General features: G+C 41.8%; 1 protein-coding gene across 1 annotated transcript in view; it reads right to left on the bottom strand.

The window, feature by feature from the left end:
• Window positions 1-207: 207 nt before the first annotated feature.
• PCOLCE2 (procollagen C-endopeptidase enhancer 2) overlaps window positions 208-18084 on the bottom strand; it is a 99463-nt gene continuing 81586 nt past the window's right edge. The window contains exons 6-9 of the mRNA XM_027544219.1: window positions 11688-11845; window positions 7608-7691; window positions 3966-4133; window positions 208-781 (exon numbers count right to left, since the gene is read on the bottom strand). Coding sequence (XP_027400020.1) covers window positions 651-781; window positions 3966-4133; window positions 7608-7691; window positions 11688-11845 — 541 coding nt within the window. The 3' untranslated portion in view covers window positions 208-650. The remainder of the gene's footprint in view (window positions 782-3965; window positions 4134-7607; window positions 7692-11687; window positions 11846-18084) is intronic.

Raw genomic sequence — 18084 nt, 5'->3', positions numbered from 1 at the left:
AATACTGGAGTGGGTTACCATTCCCTTCTCCAGGGGATCTTCCTGATCCAGGAAATGAACCCGGGTCTCCTGCATTGCAGGCAGATAATTTACCAACTGAGCTATGAGGGAAGCCCCTTGATACAAGGACAATCTTACAGGTAAATACCAGGGAATATTCTTTTCATAGTGTTCCACTTTTTAATAAAAAAAGTTTAATGGCAGTTATATAATCATTTAAAAATATTTATTAAGCACTGGTTTTAAAAATGCGAGAGAAGAATATAACACCTCAGAGCAAATGCTTGAAGGTAAAACAAATATCACTATAAATATTGCACGTATAAAAATCTCTTTTTTACATCTTCACACAACTCATTTCTAAAATACCCTTTTACAGAGATACATAAATAAACGGCTTCCAAACTGTCAACGCTTGATACATTTAGTCGCATCACCCCACTGAGTCTGCAGGCTTCCCATCAGATATCTGCTCCTCTTCTGTGCCGGCAAGAACTTCCATCAGCAACACCCGAGCTCTCCTACCTACATCCTGTGAAGAGTAAATCTCTCTGAATGCTCAATATTTCAGGTTATAAATTTTCTTCTTCTACAGAGAAAAAAAGATCTTTCAAAGGCAGTGACAGAATGCAGCTTAAATGGACACAGTGTTAACACTGCTTGTTCTTCAGGGCGTCCAGGAGCTTCTGATTCTTGGTCTTGAACATCATGATAAAGCTGTTGGGCATGATCTTGCCTCGGCCATCCTCACCCACTTGACCCATAATTATGTAATTTAAACCTAAAAGAGAATGTAAGATTAATTTTTTTCTCTGTGTGTGTTGGTTTGAAACAACTTAGGCTATAACTTACCTCCAGGTAAATGTTTTACAAATCGTGTAATTAGATATTTGTTCTTTCTAGCATAAAACCTTGTTTAAGACTCTCATTGAAAAAAAAATCTAACTTTGACAGAATAGAATGTTCCAGCTCTGCTTACATTAGGAAACTGGATGGAATGATTAGACCCGGTCAGGTCCAGCTCTGCATAAGGTCTAATGTATTTACTGAGCGTTCTATACAAACACTATTCCTAGGAAAAGCTCTCCTTCCTCAAGGGGCTGTCTTCAGAAGGCCCCTCCTGGTCCCACCAGGCTTCTGGATCTCCCCAGGCATTTGGCAACTATTGATCCATTGTCTTCCGTTGTTGTCTTGAACTTTTTATTAACCCCTCCAACATTTATACTATGTAAGTTTTTTGAGGGCATGGTTGGACCATATACTTCTTTACATTCTTATAGTCCCTAAAAAGATATGTACTAAAAAGTACTTCTATCTGTTGTTCTGTTTTTTTTATATATCTGTTTGTCTGACTAAGGTACGTAGGCCTAGACTGGAGCCCACACTGAGGTATGTTGGGTTCAACTCTGAAGATTTACATTGCTTCAGAAAAATGTGTTACCACCTCCTTTATTCTTCCTCTCCCCCGGGTGTCATAGGAGACATTTCCCCTGTATAAGCCTTCCTCTGTGGTCCACCACTATAATCGTAATGGTCCTGAGCCCGTGAAGGCTTGGCAGGCTGGGCGGGCAGATGCCACCACAAGAGAGATGACAGTAAGTATGAGATCTGATGAGATGAGATCTGACAGTAAGTATCCAGACCTGGATTATTTGCTGTTCCAGACACTTCTGGAAAGAAGTGTTACCTTTTACAGAGTCTTTACTATTCCCTCTTAAGAGTCAATGGGATTATTATTTGGAATTTATGAGTTCTACATGCATAGTAAAAGTAAATGATGCTCAGTTGTGTCCGACTCTTTGCGACCCCATGGACTGTAGCCTACCAGGTTCCTCCGTCCATGGGATTTTCCAGGCAAGAGTACTGGAGTGGGTTGCCATTTCCTTCTCCAGGAGATCTTCCCAGCCCAGGGATCAAACCCAGGTCTCCCATGTTGTAGGCAGACGCTTTACCGTCTGAGCCACCGGGGAAGTCTTTACATACATATTTGTGCTCATCTCTGATTATTTCCTCAAGAAACTATGTTTTAGAGTGTAATTTCTGAGCAACAGTATGTGAGCATATGAAAGTTGTACTATGTTGCTTTTTCAACAAACCATAAGGTGGTGTTGGTCTTATTTTTCTGATGCTCACTTCCTTTTCTTAGAAGTGAGGTACAATGTTACTGTATTAATTTATAATTTATTCTTGATTATATCCCTTCTACATTTTGCTTTGAAATCACCAATTATTTTCTGTTCAGAAATCAAGTCCTTAATAATACTTAAATAATATCAACCTCTTATCCATTGTGTTTACAAAAATTACTCTACCATTTTATTTATCATGTTTGTTTGCATTTTAATCTCATTTATAATGTTATATGAAGCTCTGAAGATCAAATTTTTATGATAAAACTGATCAAAATTTCCCTTTCTGGCATTTTCCATTTTATTATAGAAAGATTTTCTCACAATATATATATTTTTCAAAAATAGAGTCAATGTGAAGCTGCTGGCCTCTGACTTTTATGAACAATCTGAATTCATAGTAAAGCTTTCTTAATGTATTTGTATGTAATGTATCTGTATTTCTATGTGTGTGGTAGAGGTTTGGCTTCTTTTGATTGTGGGAGAGGTTTGTAATAAGACTGAGAAAAGGAACAAGCTGATACCGGATGGGAAGTCATGGTTCATCACACAGTGGAGTGCCGGGCGTGACTGCCCTGACTGCCATTCCAAAGTAAGAGAGAGCTGTGTATGTGCTGTTGATGGAAAGCTGTCCATATACACATCATGTGGAGGGAAGTTTGAGCAGAATGTGTGTAGAAAGATCCCATCTGTCTACATGTGTATGTACATTTTTACATGGACAGAACCTTCTGGAAGGAGCTTTTTCATTGTGCCTCTGGGGAAAGGGAAAGGGCTTCCCTTTTTATTTTAAATCCTTCTCCACTTAGTTGGCACTAGTGGTAAAGACCGCCTGCCAATGCAGGAGACATCAGAGATGTGGGTTCGACCCCTGGGTTGGGAAGACCCCCTGGAGGAGGGCATGGCAACCCACTCCAGTATTCTTGCCTGGAGAATCTCCTGGGACAGAGGAGCCTAGCGGGTATATAGTCCATAGGGCTGCAAAGAGTCAGACACAGCTAAAGAGACTAAGCATGCACTACTTATTTAACTTTTTCAAAAACCATAGAACATACATTACTTTTATATACCTGTTTTTAAAAAATCACGTGCCTCTGGCTCTAGGGTAACTTTCCTTTTCCTAAAATTTATCTTAATAAACTCATTCTCACCCGTGAATTTAATAATCTCATATCTACAGATGAGCCCCAGATCTTTTATTCTAGCCCATAGATACCTCTCTCTTCTGAACACCAACTCTGAATTTCCTGTTCCTTTTTTTTTTAAAAAAAAATACTTTTATTTGGCTGCACTGGGTCTTAGTTGCTGCTCATGGGATCTTCAATCATCACTGAGGTATGTGAACTCTTAACTACAACATGTGGGACCTAGTTCCCTGAACCAGGAATTGAACTCGGGCCCCTTGCCTTGGGAGCATAGAGTCTTAGCCTCTGGAACACCGGGGAAGTCCTTGAATTTCCTATTCCTTGATAGATATTTTCCTCTACACATAGTAGTGGTACTTTAAGTGCGGTAACTGAAAATCTCTTTCCCCTGAACCTCTTTCTCTGTCTGTTCCCTATTGATCCAACTTCAAATGCTTCTTGAACTCACTGACCATTTCCATTATCCTGTCTTCTTCCACAAGTTACAGGAACTGAGATTGGAGCCCAATTCTGCCTGACGCCAAAGACCCTCCTTCTCCATCAGAAGTGGGCAATACATGAGCCATGACTTGACTTCTCTAGACCAGCCACGGCATGGAAAGATCCACGACTTGCTCGGAGAGGCTCTCCTTTCCCCTTCCCGGCCCTTGAGCTCCCCCGGAAGAAAGCCTGGAGTTTTCCTCCTGCTCACCTCTTCTGAGGAGTGGGCACTGCTTGCAGACCACGAGGACCTTGGCGCTCATGTTCTTGCCGGCCTGCTGAATTGCCAGATTGCCCTCTTTATAAATGTTGATGATCGAGACCGTGGCATGCAGACTCCCACCTCGAGGGATGGTGGTGATGACAGTGCCGGCCAAGACTGCAAAAGAAAACATTTTTAAAATCTAAGACAGTGAAGACCAATGTAAGCGGAACTGAAAATAGTTGTATTGATACATTCCTCTAACTTTCAGATGGGAAACATTTTAATGTTAGAAAGAAGGGCATAATAAGAGTCATTAAATTTAATTCTGTCTATCTGTCATCAAAATACAGGTTAAAAACCAGGAGTCATGGGGCTGTAATGTTACCCTAGCTGTTAGGCATTGAAAAAAACCAAAATAACTACCAAACTGCAGTCAGTTGCTGAGACAGAGACTTGTTCCAATGTGTTATCCAACGTGTGGATCAATTACCAAACATGGTAATTGCACCTCTGCTTGTTAATACTCAACAGGACCGTGTATCCTTAAGGCAGTGCCATAATAAGAAGTTGCATGATGGAGGTTTGAGCCATAAAGATCTGATTCCTTGTGTCTGTGTGGGTGAGCACTTACCTTTCTGTATCTCCCCCTGGTTCCTCTCTTTTTATTTATTTATTTGGCTGAGCTGGGTCTTAGTTGCCGCATGCAGGATCTTAGTTCCCCAACCAGGGATCGAACCCAAGCCCCCTGCATTGGGAGCTTGGAGTCTTAGCCACTGGACTTCTGGAAGTCCCTCTGGGTCTTTCATATTCTCTTTCTTATCCATCCTTTTTATCTCAATGAACAAGTCAAAGTATAGAACTGAGGTATAACTTTAAACATTTCCTTGGTTAGAAAAAACTCTAGCAAAATTCCGTTGCTTTTCACTATGTAACTCTCTCTTCTTACCATGTAACACTCAGAGAAGAGTCTTACTTCTGAGCCACATAAAGAAAGATGCTGCTGCTGCTGCAAAGTCGCTTCAGTCGTGTCCGACTCTGTGCGACTCCAGAGGCGGCAGCCCACCAGGCTCCCCCGTCCCTGGGATTCTCCAGGCAAGAACATTGGAGTGGGTTGCCATTTCCTTCTCCAATGCATGAAAGTGAAAAGTGAAAGTGAAGTCGCTCAGTCGTGTCCGAATCTTAGCGACCCTATGGACTGCAGCCTACCAGGCTCCTCCGCCCATGAGATTTTCCAGGCAAGAGTACTGGAGTGGGGTGCCATTGCCTTGTCTGAAAGAAAGATGCAGTGTTTCACAAAGGCATGCTTCGGGCATTTTTTGAAGGGGGTGTATTCCATGTGACGCAGGACTTAGATTGAATGACTTTTTGATAATCCTGTCCTTACCCAGAAAACCAACTGCAGCCCCCAGTCATTGTGAAATCAAAACCTGCCCCTAAAGAGATTTACTTGGTGGTCCAGTGGTTAAGACTCCATGCTTCCACTGCAGGGGGCATAGGTTCGATCCCTGGTCAGGGAACTAAGGTACTGCATGCCGCATGATGTGGCCAATTAAAAACAAAAACAAAACCCTGCCCCTAAAACAGTGCTACCAATGTGGGTTAGGAACCAACAGGCCTCTGGTGGTAGTATTGGGTCATTTTGCCATGTAAGTCACAATGGAATACATGGAGTTTTGGACTTGATAATATTACCCTTTCAGGATAAAGTGAAAACTCACTGCTTATGTGGCGTGCAAAGCTCATCACATCAGAATTCTTATTACACCTTACTGTGATTCCCAGTGATGAGCGATTCTCTGCAAAATGTCAGTGGGTAGCTGAGTGAAATCAGATAGCTCTGAAGGGAGGGAGGGAGATTTCCTTAAGCACCTGTTACTGGATGTGGGAGCAATGACACCTGGTGCTACTGGTCTTCATTTTCATGCCGGTTATTTGCATTTTGGCATGCAAACTCCAGATAGATTTAGGGCCCTAGTTTTTTTTATTGGGGTATAGTTGCTTTCGGGGCATCCCAGGTGGCTCAGTGCTGAAGAATGTGCCTGCCAATGCAGGAGACGCAGGAAACTCAGGTTCGATTCCTGGGTCGGGAAGATCCCCTAGAGTAGGAAATGGCAACCCACTGCAGTATTCTTGTCTGGGAAATCCCATGGACAGAGGAACCTGACAGGCTCCCCTCTGTGGGCTCACGAAGAATTGGACACGACTGAGCTGCTGAGCACGCATAGTTACTTTATAATGGGGTACAACAAACTGAATCAGCTATGTGCTTGTGTGTGTGTGTGTGTGTGTGTGTACGCTCAATCATGTCTGACTCTTTGCGACTCCATGGACTGTAGCCCACTAGGCTCCTCTGTTCATGGAATGTTCCAGGCATGAATACTAGAGTGGGTTGCCATTTCCTCCTTCAGGGCATCTTACCCACTCAGGGATTTGAACCCACTGGCAGGCAAATTCGTTACCAAATGTGCCACCTGCTGCTGCTGCTAAGTCGCTTCAGTCGTGTCCGACTCTGTGCGACCCCATAGATGGTAGCTCACCAGGTTCCCCCGTCCCTGGGATTCTCCAGGCAAGAACACTGGAGTGGGTTGCCATTTCCTTCTCCAATGCATGCAAGTGAAAAGTGAAAGTGAAGTCACTCAGTCGTGTCCAACTCTTAGCGACCCCATGGACTGCAGCCAACCAGGCTCCTCCATCCATGGGATTTTCCAGGCAAGAGTACTGGAGTGGGGTGCCATTGCCTTCTCCGAATGCGCCACCTGGGAAGCCCCAAATTAGCTATATGTGTATACATATACACATATATGTATTCCCTCCCTCTACAGGGCCCTAGATTCTTTACTGTCCTCACATCTTTACTACAATATGGTCAATCTGGGCTGCAGTTATCACTTGAAGGCATAAGAAAAAGCAAGCAAAGCTTCTTCTGGGAGGCCCTGTGTTGGGTAAACTATTTAGGCCGTAGCAACTTTCTTTTCCTGATAAGACTTTTCTTCCATATTCCTTTCAAACATAACCAACATAATTCAACTTGGGATCGTTTGCTCTTAAGCAGTTTTCACAGAATGTGCAAGATTTTTTTAATTGGAAAAAAAACTCTTTAGGAATTCTGATTCATTAGGTAATATCTCCTTGATATCTTCCAGTTTATAAGAGTTTCCAAATGGATTTCAGATTTCCGAGTTTTAATTTCATCCTCTGGAGGGACACAGCAGAGGAAATACTTGAATTTCTTCTGAGAGAGGCCAGCTTGGATATGTTTCTGAATTATTTAAGTTGAATTACAGATGTGTGAAAAAATACTCAGAACATGAAAACGATGTGAGAAAAAAAAGGATGCAGGGTTTTTTTCCTGGGGTGGGGGAAACACTGGGCTAGCCAGAATAAACAGAACAGCAGAGTCATGTACCAGAAGTCAAATGATTAAGTTTTAAGTTTGTGTGAAAAACGTATTTTCTGCACACATTTTTCTCAGTTGTGAACTCTAACACTTCAAATGGTGCAACACACCTTAGCGTGGAGGAAAATATTTTCCTGGGTAGATGCAGAGTGTAACTGACCCACTACCATCCCATTCATGGCAGTTCCTTTGAGGTTAAGCATGCAGTTTCGGGTTTCTGATTAAAAAGGAAAGACGGTTTTCTTTCTTACCGAAGTTGCTCGAGCAATAATTGCTCTCCAGAGTCCCCGACCGTCTACACTTCTGCTGACACAGGGCCACGGTGGGCTTTAAACCTTCATTCCAAGAAGAAATACATGAGATTCAGGAAAATGAATGCATATATAATTGGTGTTTAGATCTGAATCAGTCCATTTAAAATTCTCATTTATTTCTCTGAGCCACCAATCTGTCACTGCAATGAAATAATTAAAGAACCTGCAAAGGATATTCCTCACGTTACCAACTTCTACTCTTAATTTCCTCAGGGTAACTCAATGCCCTCTGCTGAGCTTTAAACCTGAGATCAAAGATAACCCAAATTTAGCCCCATTCTCTTCTTCCTTTATATATAACTAATGCTGTAACCAAAAATAGATACAGTCTCATGTGCCCTGCTTACCAAAAACCCAGAATAACAAATAAGAACACAGGAAATACAGGTTAACTCTTCACTTCACCAAAGGAATCTTATGGGGTTCCCCTGAGAGTGGAGGGAGTTTTCTTGATGCATTTGAAATACACAATTACCCAAATGTTAGCATTACAGGTTTTGGGGAACAATGCTCATGTGATGAAGTGTGCTATTTTGAGCCTGTCATTGCCTGTAAGGATCTTAAGAACTGAGAAGTAGACAAATTTAAAGTACAGCTAAATAGACAAACACAGTAGTTCTCAATGGGGGTGATTTCTCCCACTAGGTGACATTTGGTAAACTCTGGAAATATTTTTGGCAGTCACGACTAGAGGATGATACCAGCGTCTAGTAGGTAGATAACCAGCGATGCTGCTCAACATTTCACAGTGAACAGGACAGCCCCCCAAAGCAAAGAATTATCTAGCCAAAAATGTAAATGGTGCCAAGGTTGGAAAGCTGTGATATGATGATAATATTTAATCCTTATGAAATGAAATGAAAATATTGAATCCTCATTTTCATCATTAAAAATGTTTCCAAAACATTTGGTAATGATTCCCTTACATGTGGCAACGTGTTAGGAAGAACTAAACAGAACAACTGTCATAGAGCTGTACTTACCGGGTAAGAATTTGCCCTTCTAATATGTTCTGCTAACCCTTCTGTGAATTTAATCTTAATTTGTATCCCTACTTATCTCCAAAAGGATCTAAAGTGGATTACAATATTAAAATATACACAGTTTAATGTTAAAATATACATAATAGCATATATAAATATATATATAGTAGAGAAAGAGCTCAGAAAGCATTTAGAGGGAATATTGCTCTAAAAGTTGGGGACCTAAATTTATCTAATTCACTGAGTCCAAAGCTAAGTGCCTTAGAGGTTCTCCTTGTCTGATGAAAGAGCATCTTCTTACGTGGACCACTTGAACCCAGCTCCTTCTCGGCCTCAGGACATTAGTCTGGAGGTTGGGTGGGTGGCCCACCCTGACATTCTTCATCTTCCTGTCTGCTCTCTGCTGCCCTGCACACCCAAGTGTGGCACGGGGTTTTCAGCTTTCCTCTTCATGTGCTCCCTCAAGCATCTTGGTGGGTCCTCCCTCCTTGGGGACGATCGCTCTCTGGCTGTAGCCTCAACCCCGGCCCCCCATCTCAGATGTTCCCTCTGGTCCATCTTCGCCCCTCAGTCCCAGGCTCACGTGTCCTTCTGCTGAAGTCTCATCACTAATCTCTCATCCTTCATCCAACAGAACCTCCTCTCCTTTAGGCTTATTTATTCACTCTCCTACTCTCATGACTACTTATTCTTTGTTTCTTTAGAGGTTCAATACACTGGCCCCGCTCCTATTTCCCATTCCATCACCCTGGCCCATCTTAATTCCTTAGCTTTTCCACGTAGTTTTCATGGTCCATTAGTTCAGTTACTTTTTTAACAATACTTACACACCTGTTCCTGCTCTGCCCTCTAGCAGTCCGGTAGGAGACTCTTTTCTCTTTCTGTGTCTGCTCACAGACAGCTGAGAACACAAACAGACCCTCATCCAAGTGACAAACTGCCCCACAACCCCCAGGGCTCCCACCTCTCTTCTTGTTCTCAGCAGGTGACCTTGCCTATTTTCTGGTGAGAACAAAGATCACAGAACAAAATGTCCTCCACCAGACCTCCGAGCTGTCTCCATCTGTACCCTGACTTCCTTCCTCTCCTAAGAGAGGAGGCTGCCTACCTCTGGCCTAAGGTCTATCCTTCTGCATGGCCTCTGGAGGCCAGACCCTGCCATCTTTGTGAAAATTTCCTCCTCACTTATTCCCTTGCTCCGCCCTTCTGTTTTCCCTCTTTGCAAGCTACTTCCCCCTAGCTTTACCATGTTCAAACACTCAGGCTCTCTACCTCCCTTCCTCAGGGCCAAACCCTCAGACTGAGTTGCTGGACTTGGTGTTCGTTTCCTTGCCATGCTCCACACGCCCCCTCGCCCTTGTTCAGCATCTACCTGCACCACTCGGCTCACACAACCCCTGCCAGGGTGTCCGGCAGCCTCCACATCACGAAATCAGATGGTACCATTCTATTCCTGCTCTTGTTTAAAGTCTCATCAACATCTGAGTGAGGTGAATTCTCAACATTAAGTGAGAATCTAATCCTGAACTTTGCTTAAATCCACCAACAGCTTCCTCCACACTTAGGATAAAATCCCAAATACTTAGAGCATAAGGAGCAAGGTGGTAGAGCCTAAAGATGAAGCTAGAAGGGGAGGCCCCAGGGACAAAGTGTGAAGGAGATTGGCCCCTGCGCTGTCCTCTCGTCTGGCTGCTGGCCACAGGAGGCTTTTTAAATTTAATGAAGTTAAAAATTCAGATCTTTAGTTGCACTAATCACATTTCAATCATCTAAAAGTGGCCACCGTATTGGAAGGCATAGGCGTAGACAGCAAATCTAAGTGGGGGAGAGACACAGTCTGTGCTGTTGGGGGTGGGGGGAAGGGGCAGGGCATGCATGGGGAGTTAAGATAGAGGAAGTCAAGGGAACCCTAGGAGTGTGGCTACAGATGCTGTGGCCCAGGCTTGAGAAAATAGGTGGAGAAGCAGAAATGAGACAGAATATAGTGTGATAGAAATGAGTTAAATCTGATATATTTTTCAATGTCTAGCAGTTGCAAACCTGTAGGAGATAATTAAAAAGTCATGTTTGCAACTTCAGAGAAAGTTTAGGACTGGATATAAAAGCTGGAGAACCACATGGGTGTAGACAGATGATTCTCTGGGAAGAATAAGGACACCAAGGTCCACTGAGAGAACTGGAGAAATATTGCTGCGATGTGCAGCAGTACACTTCCGGGCCACAAGGTGGCACACTTGCGGAGTGCTCAGAAAAATCAGCCCTTCTGGAAGTGTCTGTACTCAGGACAGCCCTCTCTGCGAACTCGCAGAAAATGGTGGGCAATAAAGCTGGGCTTATTTCAGCCCATTTCACGTCTTAACCTTAGATTCCCCCTTCCACTTTTTTCTCCTCCCTTTTAGATTTTGAGATCTGAGGCCTGAAATCCTGGTGGGCTCTGCTGACAGGGTGTAGAGACAAGAAACAGGAACGCTCTGTTGCCCTTGCATTTCTTAGGTCATACCCAAACCAGAGGTCCCCAACTGGTGTCTACAATACATACAATGTTTTTGTTTGATTTACTTCAGTTTAAAAAAATAATATATTTTGTATGGCACATTTTGGATCATACCCCTCCCCACAACAAAGTCCAAATACTTGCAGAAATGAAAACAGACAGGAATCAGGGCCCTGAAATTTTAACCCAAAATACTACAGTTCTATGTAATAAAAAGAAAAACATGATTTTATAAATGCCAAGAAAGAAAAATTAGGCTTGTTATGGTCTCTACCTATAATAGGGTTCCTAGTATTTTTAAGTGACCATAATTTTCCTGGATAACATTTTAAAATTATTAGCTTATAAGCATTCTTATATCTTATACTTTTCTTTCATTTATGGAATCATATTATTCTCTTATGTAAGTATTTGTCTTATTTAACTTATTTTAGTTTCAAGTATTTTCCTCTTAATCAGTTTCCCCCCTCCCCCCCACCCCCACTTCAGAAGAATTCTTCTTATACTCAAGTCTGAGTAGAAATTTCAAAGCAGACTTACTTGTTGTAGACACTGGAAAGGTGGTGGTAACAGGCAGTGCAGTGGTTGTCGGTAATTTTTTGGGCCTGAATTTGTAGTGACCGATAAATCCATCTGCAGTTAAACTTAAATCTGATAAAAACTGAATGAGAAGTTCGTTTCTCTCAGATACAATTGGCCTAAAAGGGAAAAAAAAAGTTTTAAAAATGCATATATATATAGATTTAAAAGTGTAGAACTAACTTTCCTTTAATTTCCAACAATAGATTACTCTCTGTTTAAACTGAAAAGTTAAAAGACTTAAAAAGATGACATTCTTAACCTGCTCAATATTCACGCAAATAGCTAACATTTCCTGAGCGTTTGCTCAGTTAGGCACTGAGCTTTTTGCAAACTGCTGAATTGTGCTTTCACAACAACCATGTTATTATCCCCTTTTTATGGAACAGGTGACTGAAGATCAGCGAGTTAAAGTGATTTGCCCAAGGCCCTCCGCTTGTGTGTAGGAGAGTCAGGATTTGAACCCAGGACCAGGTGCCACTGGGGACAGTGTAAGCACTGAAGCTGCAGCTGGTGCTTCATAAGCGCTTTAGGGTCTGGTCTGACTCAGCAACTGCACAGCATCTTTGAACTAAGACTCAGTTCCGGCTGGCCTGGGGAGCTAGGGGTTGCTGGCCATGGGGAATCAGATGGAGAAACCTGGTGAACAAATTTCCACACCCTGTGAAGACACAACGAAAGGGATCGTCTTAGCGGGCTGGTCACCTAGGGATAAGAAAGCCACTCAGAATTTAATGGGACTTTCATTTCATTGTTAATAAGAGTTCTCACGCGTGCCTGAAATGGAAACCTTTCTGTTTATAATCTGGGTAGCAAAATGCTCTTAAGGAGAAAGAGAAAGTGATTACTTTGTTTTGGTGGTCATGAACAACCTCATTAAGAATCTAATTTTAAAGCAATCTTAGGGGCGTGCTGGTTAGTTGGGACTAAAGATTTAGTAGCGCTAATTACTGAGGCTCAGAAGCTCTCTTACTTAAGTCTTAGGGGATAACTATATTATAAAAGATGGTAGTTTCACCTAATCTTTTGCTATTGTTATTTAAACAATGGTTTAAAAATGCTGTTTGGCTAATTCCATTTTAAAACTATTTAATTCAGAAGTGGAAAAAATTAGTTATTTAACCAAATTAATTGGTGGTTTGTCTAAACTCCTTTTTTGAGGCATCTTCTCAGCCGAATCACTTCTTAGGCATCTTGGACAATAAATACATGAGGCAACTCTTGTTTTCCCTCACCTATCAGCTACTTTGAGTTGGAAGCGTGGAGGGGAAGGTAGATCTGGCCTTGACCACCAGGGAGAACAGTGCAGGGTCTTCTCTGTCCTGAAGGTTATTGCCTTCCGAGCCAAGACATGAACCAAACCTAAGAACGAGCTCTGTGACTTCCCTTTTACCTTCCAGTCACAAAAATGGGACCAAGGTCATTTAAATAATGCTTCTGAGCATCAAGCCACAAACGTGAATATTTAATCCTGCTTCTGAAAATATTCCATGAAATAAACACAGCGTGCATGAAATACAGTTTTCAACTACAATTACAAATAAGACATGTTAACCTTGTTTAGATGATAACATTACAAAAAGCACTTCTTGTAAGCAGCAAAGAAAACCTGACGATCCAACCAAGCCAGCCTTAGGGGCACGATGTTATAATTATAGTGATCATTCACTGCCTCTTGTATGAACTAATCTTGGAAGCACTATACTGGAAGCTAAATTTTCTCAAGGAAGAGTATTTTGTCACAAAGACATATTTCAGCTATGCTGCCACTGAGCTTTAGTATGAATGTGACAGAACCGCAGTGCCATAAATGTACTGAAGGCCAAGTGTTGCATTTGCAAATTAATGTTACAAATCACTCGAAAGGCAAGGGGACATCTCATGTGTGCCCACTCCTCACTAGCAAATCCCAGGACTGGATGAAGGATGCTCACTGCTGTCTTACAGAATTGCCTATGAGAACGGTCTGCAGCCAACCAACCACCGTATTTCTTGACCCACCTCCTCCTCATCTTCACCATCCTTCACCTCCTTGTCTTTACCTGGACCACTGCCACAGCCTCCTCCCTGCTGTTGTCTAGGAGGGGTTCTAGGGGCACCAGTCCTGTCATTTCCCCCACCTGCATGGGGAGGGCCCCCACGTCTGCACGATGTGGAGTCCACTCCACTCTCAGCCTCCTCTGTCTCTCTCTCCCACTCAAGGCGTAGGCTCCAGAACAGCATCCATCTCCTCTGTGTATCTTTACAATCAAACTCTGCTTGGAACGAATCCTCTGTTCTGTATCTAACTTCCACTCTTCCGTCAAGACTCAGCTTCAAGAAGCATAATCTCCCCCAATTTCCCCACCACTTGTCCCTACTGGACCAAAGGACTCCTTGTCAGAAATCCACCCAGACTTTTTGTTGCCAATTTACCTGTCTGCCTTGTTTCCGCCCCTCCTGCTACTCACCTCTGTATTTTTTTATTAATCTTGGAGTTCCAGGTCCCTAACATCGTGCCCACCACATGGCTGGGGTATATATAGTAAATGTTTCTGAACTGAATCCAATGGTACTGATACTGTGCTGAATCAGGCACAGGGATGCTGGTGATGTCCTGCCAGTCACAACACTCCTCCTCCTAGTCACACATCTAACAGGGGAAAAGTTCCCCAAACAGGTTTTCTCACTTTCTGTACTGCCCCACCCCAGAAGTACTCTAACTGTGGGGAGATATTCCTGTGGTCCAAGCTCTTCCAGGCAAACTTCTCAGGAAGCCAGGGATGCTCAACAGCGCCCCCATCGCCCCCACCCACCCTTGTGGAGGCAACCGCTACCCTGAGTTTGTGCTCCTTCTTTCCCTTCCTTTATCTACTACAGATTTACTTATATAAGCTATGGTTTGTCCAGTAGTTATGTATGGATGTGAGAACTGGACCATAAGGAAGGCTGAGTGCCAAAGAATTGATACTTTTGAACTGCAATGTTAGAGAAGACTCTTGAGAGTCCCTTGGACAGCAAGAAGATCAAACTAGTCAATCCTAAAGGAAATCAACCCTGAATATTCATTGGAAGGACTGATGCTGAAGCTGCAATACTTTGGCCCCCTGATGTGAAGAGCCGACTTGTCGGAAGAGACTCTGATGCTGGAAAAGACTGAGGGCAGGAGGAGAAGGGGTGACAGAGGATGAGATGGTTGGATGGTATCACTGACTCAATGGACATGAGTTTGAGTAAGCTCTGGGAGTTGGTGATGGACGGAGAGGCCTGGTGTGCTGCAGTCCATGGGGTTGCAAAGAGTCGGACACGACTGAGTGACTGAACAACAATGGTCTGTATCATGAATCCATATAACCTATAGGTTTGTATGCTCTTAAACTTCATATAAATGAAAGCGTATAGTGTGTCTTTTTCGTTTTTTTTTTTTTTTCCTACCCTCAACATTACAACTGTGAGACTTATCCACTATGTTCATGGCTATAGAGTGTGAATTGCAACAGAATCTGACTATTCTCTTATTGATAAACACTGGGCTGTTTACTCTCCCTCTGGAACACACAATGTTAAAGAGAACACTTTTATGTGCTGTGATGCAGGAGGACAAAAGTATCCTTAGTGGACACACCAGAAGGTTAGGGTATAGACTCTACACGAGGTTAACGGATACAAGTTCATGTTCAATTTTAGTAGATATTGCCAAACTGATTTCCAAAGTGACGGTACCAATTTACATTCTTCTCAAAGATGCATTCACTGTGCAGCTTTCTTCTGGGAATGCCTTTTCATGTCCTTTGCCCATTTTTCGTAATGAGTTGTTACCTTTTCCTTATTCACTTTTAAGAATTTCTTGCTATGTTCTGGAACCTAGACCTAGGTCTTTGTCAAGTATATCAAATATTTTACAAACATCTGTTTTGGTTTTGCGCCTTCTCTTTTCTCTCCCTTTAAGGTGTGTTTTGATGAGCAGAAATTCTCATTTAAACTTCTCATTTAAGTTCCACCTGTAACCCATCTGTAATTGATTTTTGTGTGACATAGATATGAACACAATTCATTTCTCCATGGAAACAAAAATGGTCCCTGCCTCCATTCTCAACAGGGCCAACCTTTGGCCGCTGACCTGTGGGACTCTGGAATGTGCCCACTCTGCAGAGACACATGGATGTGTTTCTGGCTTCTCTGGTGTTTTCATTAGTCAGTTTTTCTATCTTTCTGTTAAAACCACACTGTCTTAATTACAACAGCTTTCTGACCTTGTTCCATCATGGTAGGTCAAATCTCCCTGCCAGTTCTTCTCCTTCAGAACTGTTCCCTGATCAGGGATCAAACTGCTATGCTGCCTGCATTGGGACTGTGGAGTCTTAACCACTGGACCACCAGCGAAGTCCTACAGTGTTCTCTATTTATCCATTAGACCAAGCCTGTTGGTTTACAACCTTCTACCTCTTCATTTCTTTTTTTTTTAAGAGGTTACCTCAATTTACCATCCATACTTACTTTGGCATATTATAAAGTTTCACAATATCTTCACCCGACTCTTAAATAACACAGAGACCTGAGAATCCTTCAACTCTGTATCCACTATCTTTGCTCAGTGTTTGTTTCTGCATTTTAGTCTTTTATTCTGTGGTCATTACCTTTCTGCCTGATTTAAAGTCATAATGCAGTTTCTTTAGTTTGGATTTGTTGGTAGTAAACTGTCTCAGCTCTTATTCAACTAAAAATGTCTGTATTTCACCCACATTCACAAAAGAGAAGGTTTTCTGGGTAATTAATTCTAGAGTGACAGTTGTGTTAGCATTTTGAAGATATTTTTCTAAGATCTAACTTTCATTGTTTCTACTGAGAAGTCAGTTGTTAGGCTCTTTGTGATAATCTGTCTTTTCTTCCTGGATGTTTTTAACATCCTTCTTTGCTGTTTTGTGGTTTTACTATAATACATGTAGGCATGGATCTATTAAAACATATATTGCTTAGGCTTTATTGACTTCTCATATTTGATCATTGATATCTCTCCTCCATTTTGGAAATTGCTCACTAGTATTTCTTCAAACATTAAATTTCCTACATTCTATATTGTTTCTTATGGAACCTTGATTAATGTATATTAGGTTCCTTCACTCTAGCTTCTATAAATCTTAACCTCTCTTTCATATTTTCCATCTGTCTCTTTGTGCCATGTTCCAGGCAATCACTTCATACCTATTTCTCAGTACCTTAAATCCCTTCTGGAACTATGTCTATCAACTATTTAACATATGTATTAACTTTCTTGTTTAAATTATTATGTATCTCAGTTCTGGAAATTCTGTTAGACTCTTTGTTAAATCTAATTGATCATTTCTAAAAGTCTCTTGGTTCTTATTCACTTTCAACAGTCTGTACCTTAAAGGCTCTCAAGTAATATATTTTACATGAATTTCTTTTCACATACTTATTTTACCTTCTGTATCTCATAATTTTACTATATATAGTAATTATGTAGTTAATATTTAATTAATATATTTAATTTATATTTAATATAAACTATATTTTTACTGATTACTATAATTAGGCCTTTGTAGGTCTGATTATAGCTTGTTTCTGCTGCTGATTGTTTATGTTGGCTTTTTCTTCGTGTTTCATGATTTTTTTTATTAGTACTTGTAGTTCTTGAAACTTTATTTATAGGAATTCTTAAAGCCTAAGTTAAGATGCATTCTTTCAGCAAGGATTTGTGTTTTCCTCTGTCATACCATGTGGGCACTCACAACTTGGAGATTCTTTAAGTTTCTGACTGCATTTTTTTGGGAATAGTCAGGTAGTTTAAATTATAACCTCAAATTCACATGTGGACTGGTTTTTGGTTAAAAATTCCCATCAGAGACTATTTTTATTTCCTTTCACCAGAAGCCAAGGCCAAAACCAGCCAATTTTCCTTATTATCTCCCTTGCGGTAGGGGGGGTAGGGAGGAAAATTAATTCAACCACATTGGTGTCACATAGCTATCTCCAAAGCCAAATTTGTGTATAGTAATTTTGAAAGTAATGGCAACCCACTCCAGTATTCTTGCCTGGAAAATCTCATGGACAGAGGAGCCTGGCGGGCGCTACAGTCCATGGGGTCACAAAGAGTCAGACGTGACTGAGCGACTGATTACATACATGTTTAAATTACTACTAACTTGTACATATTCAAATTCTTACTATTATCAAACTTAATAAATATAAATGAATCTAACCTGGAAAGTGACTTGGGACTTTCCTAGTGGCCCACTGGCTAAGACACCATGTTCCCAATGCCTGGGGGATGGGGGGAGAGGGGGCAGGTTTGATCCATGCTCAGAGAACTAGATTCCACATGCTGCAACTAGGAGTTGGAATGCCACAACTGACACCC

Source organism: Bos indicus x Bos taurus, chromosome 1, assembly GCF_003369695.1.
Source record: "Bos indicus x Bos taurus breed Angus x Brahman F1 hybrid chromosome 1, Bos_hybrid_MaternalHap_v2.0, whole genome shotgun sequence".
Lineage (NCBI taxonomy): Eukaryota > Metazoa > Chordata > Mammalia > Artiodactyla > Bovidae > Bos > Bos indicus x Bos taurus.
This window is presented reverse-complemented; position numbering and strand designations above follow the sequence as displayed.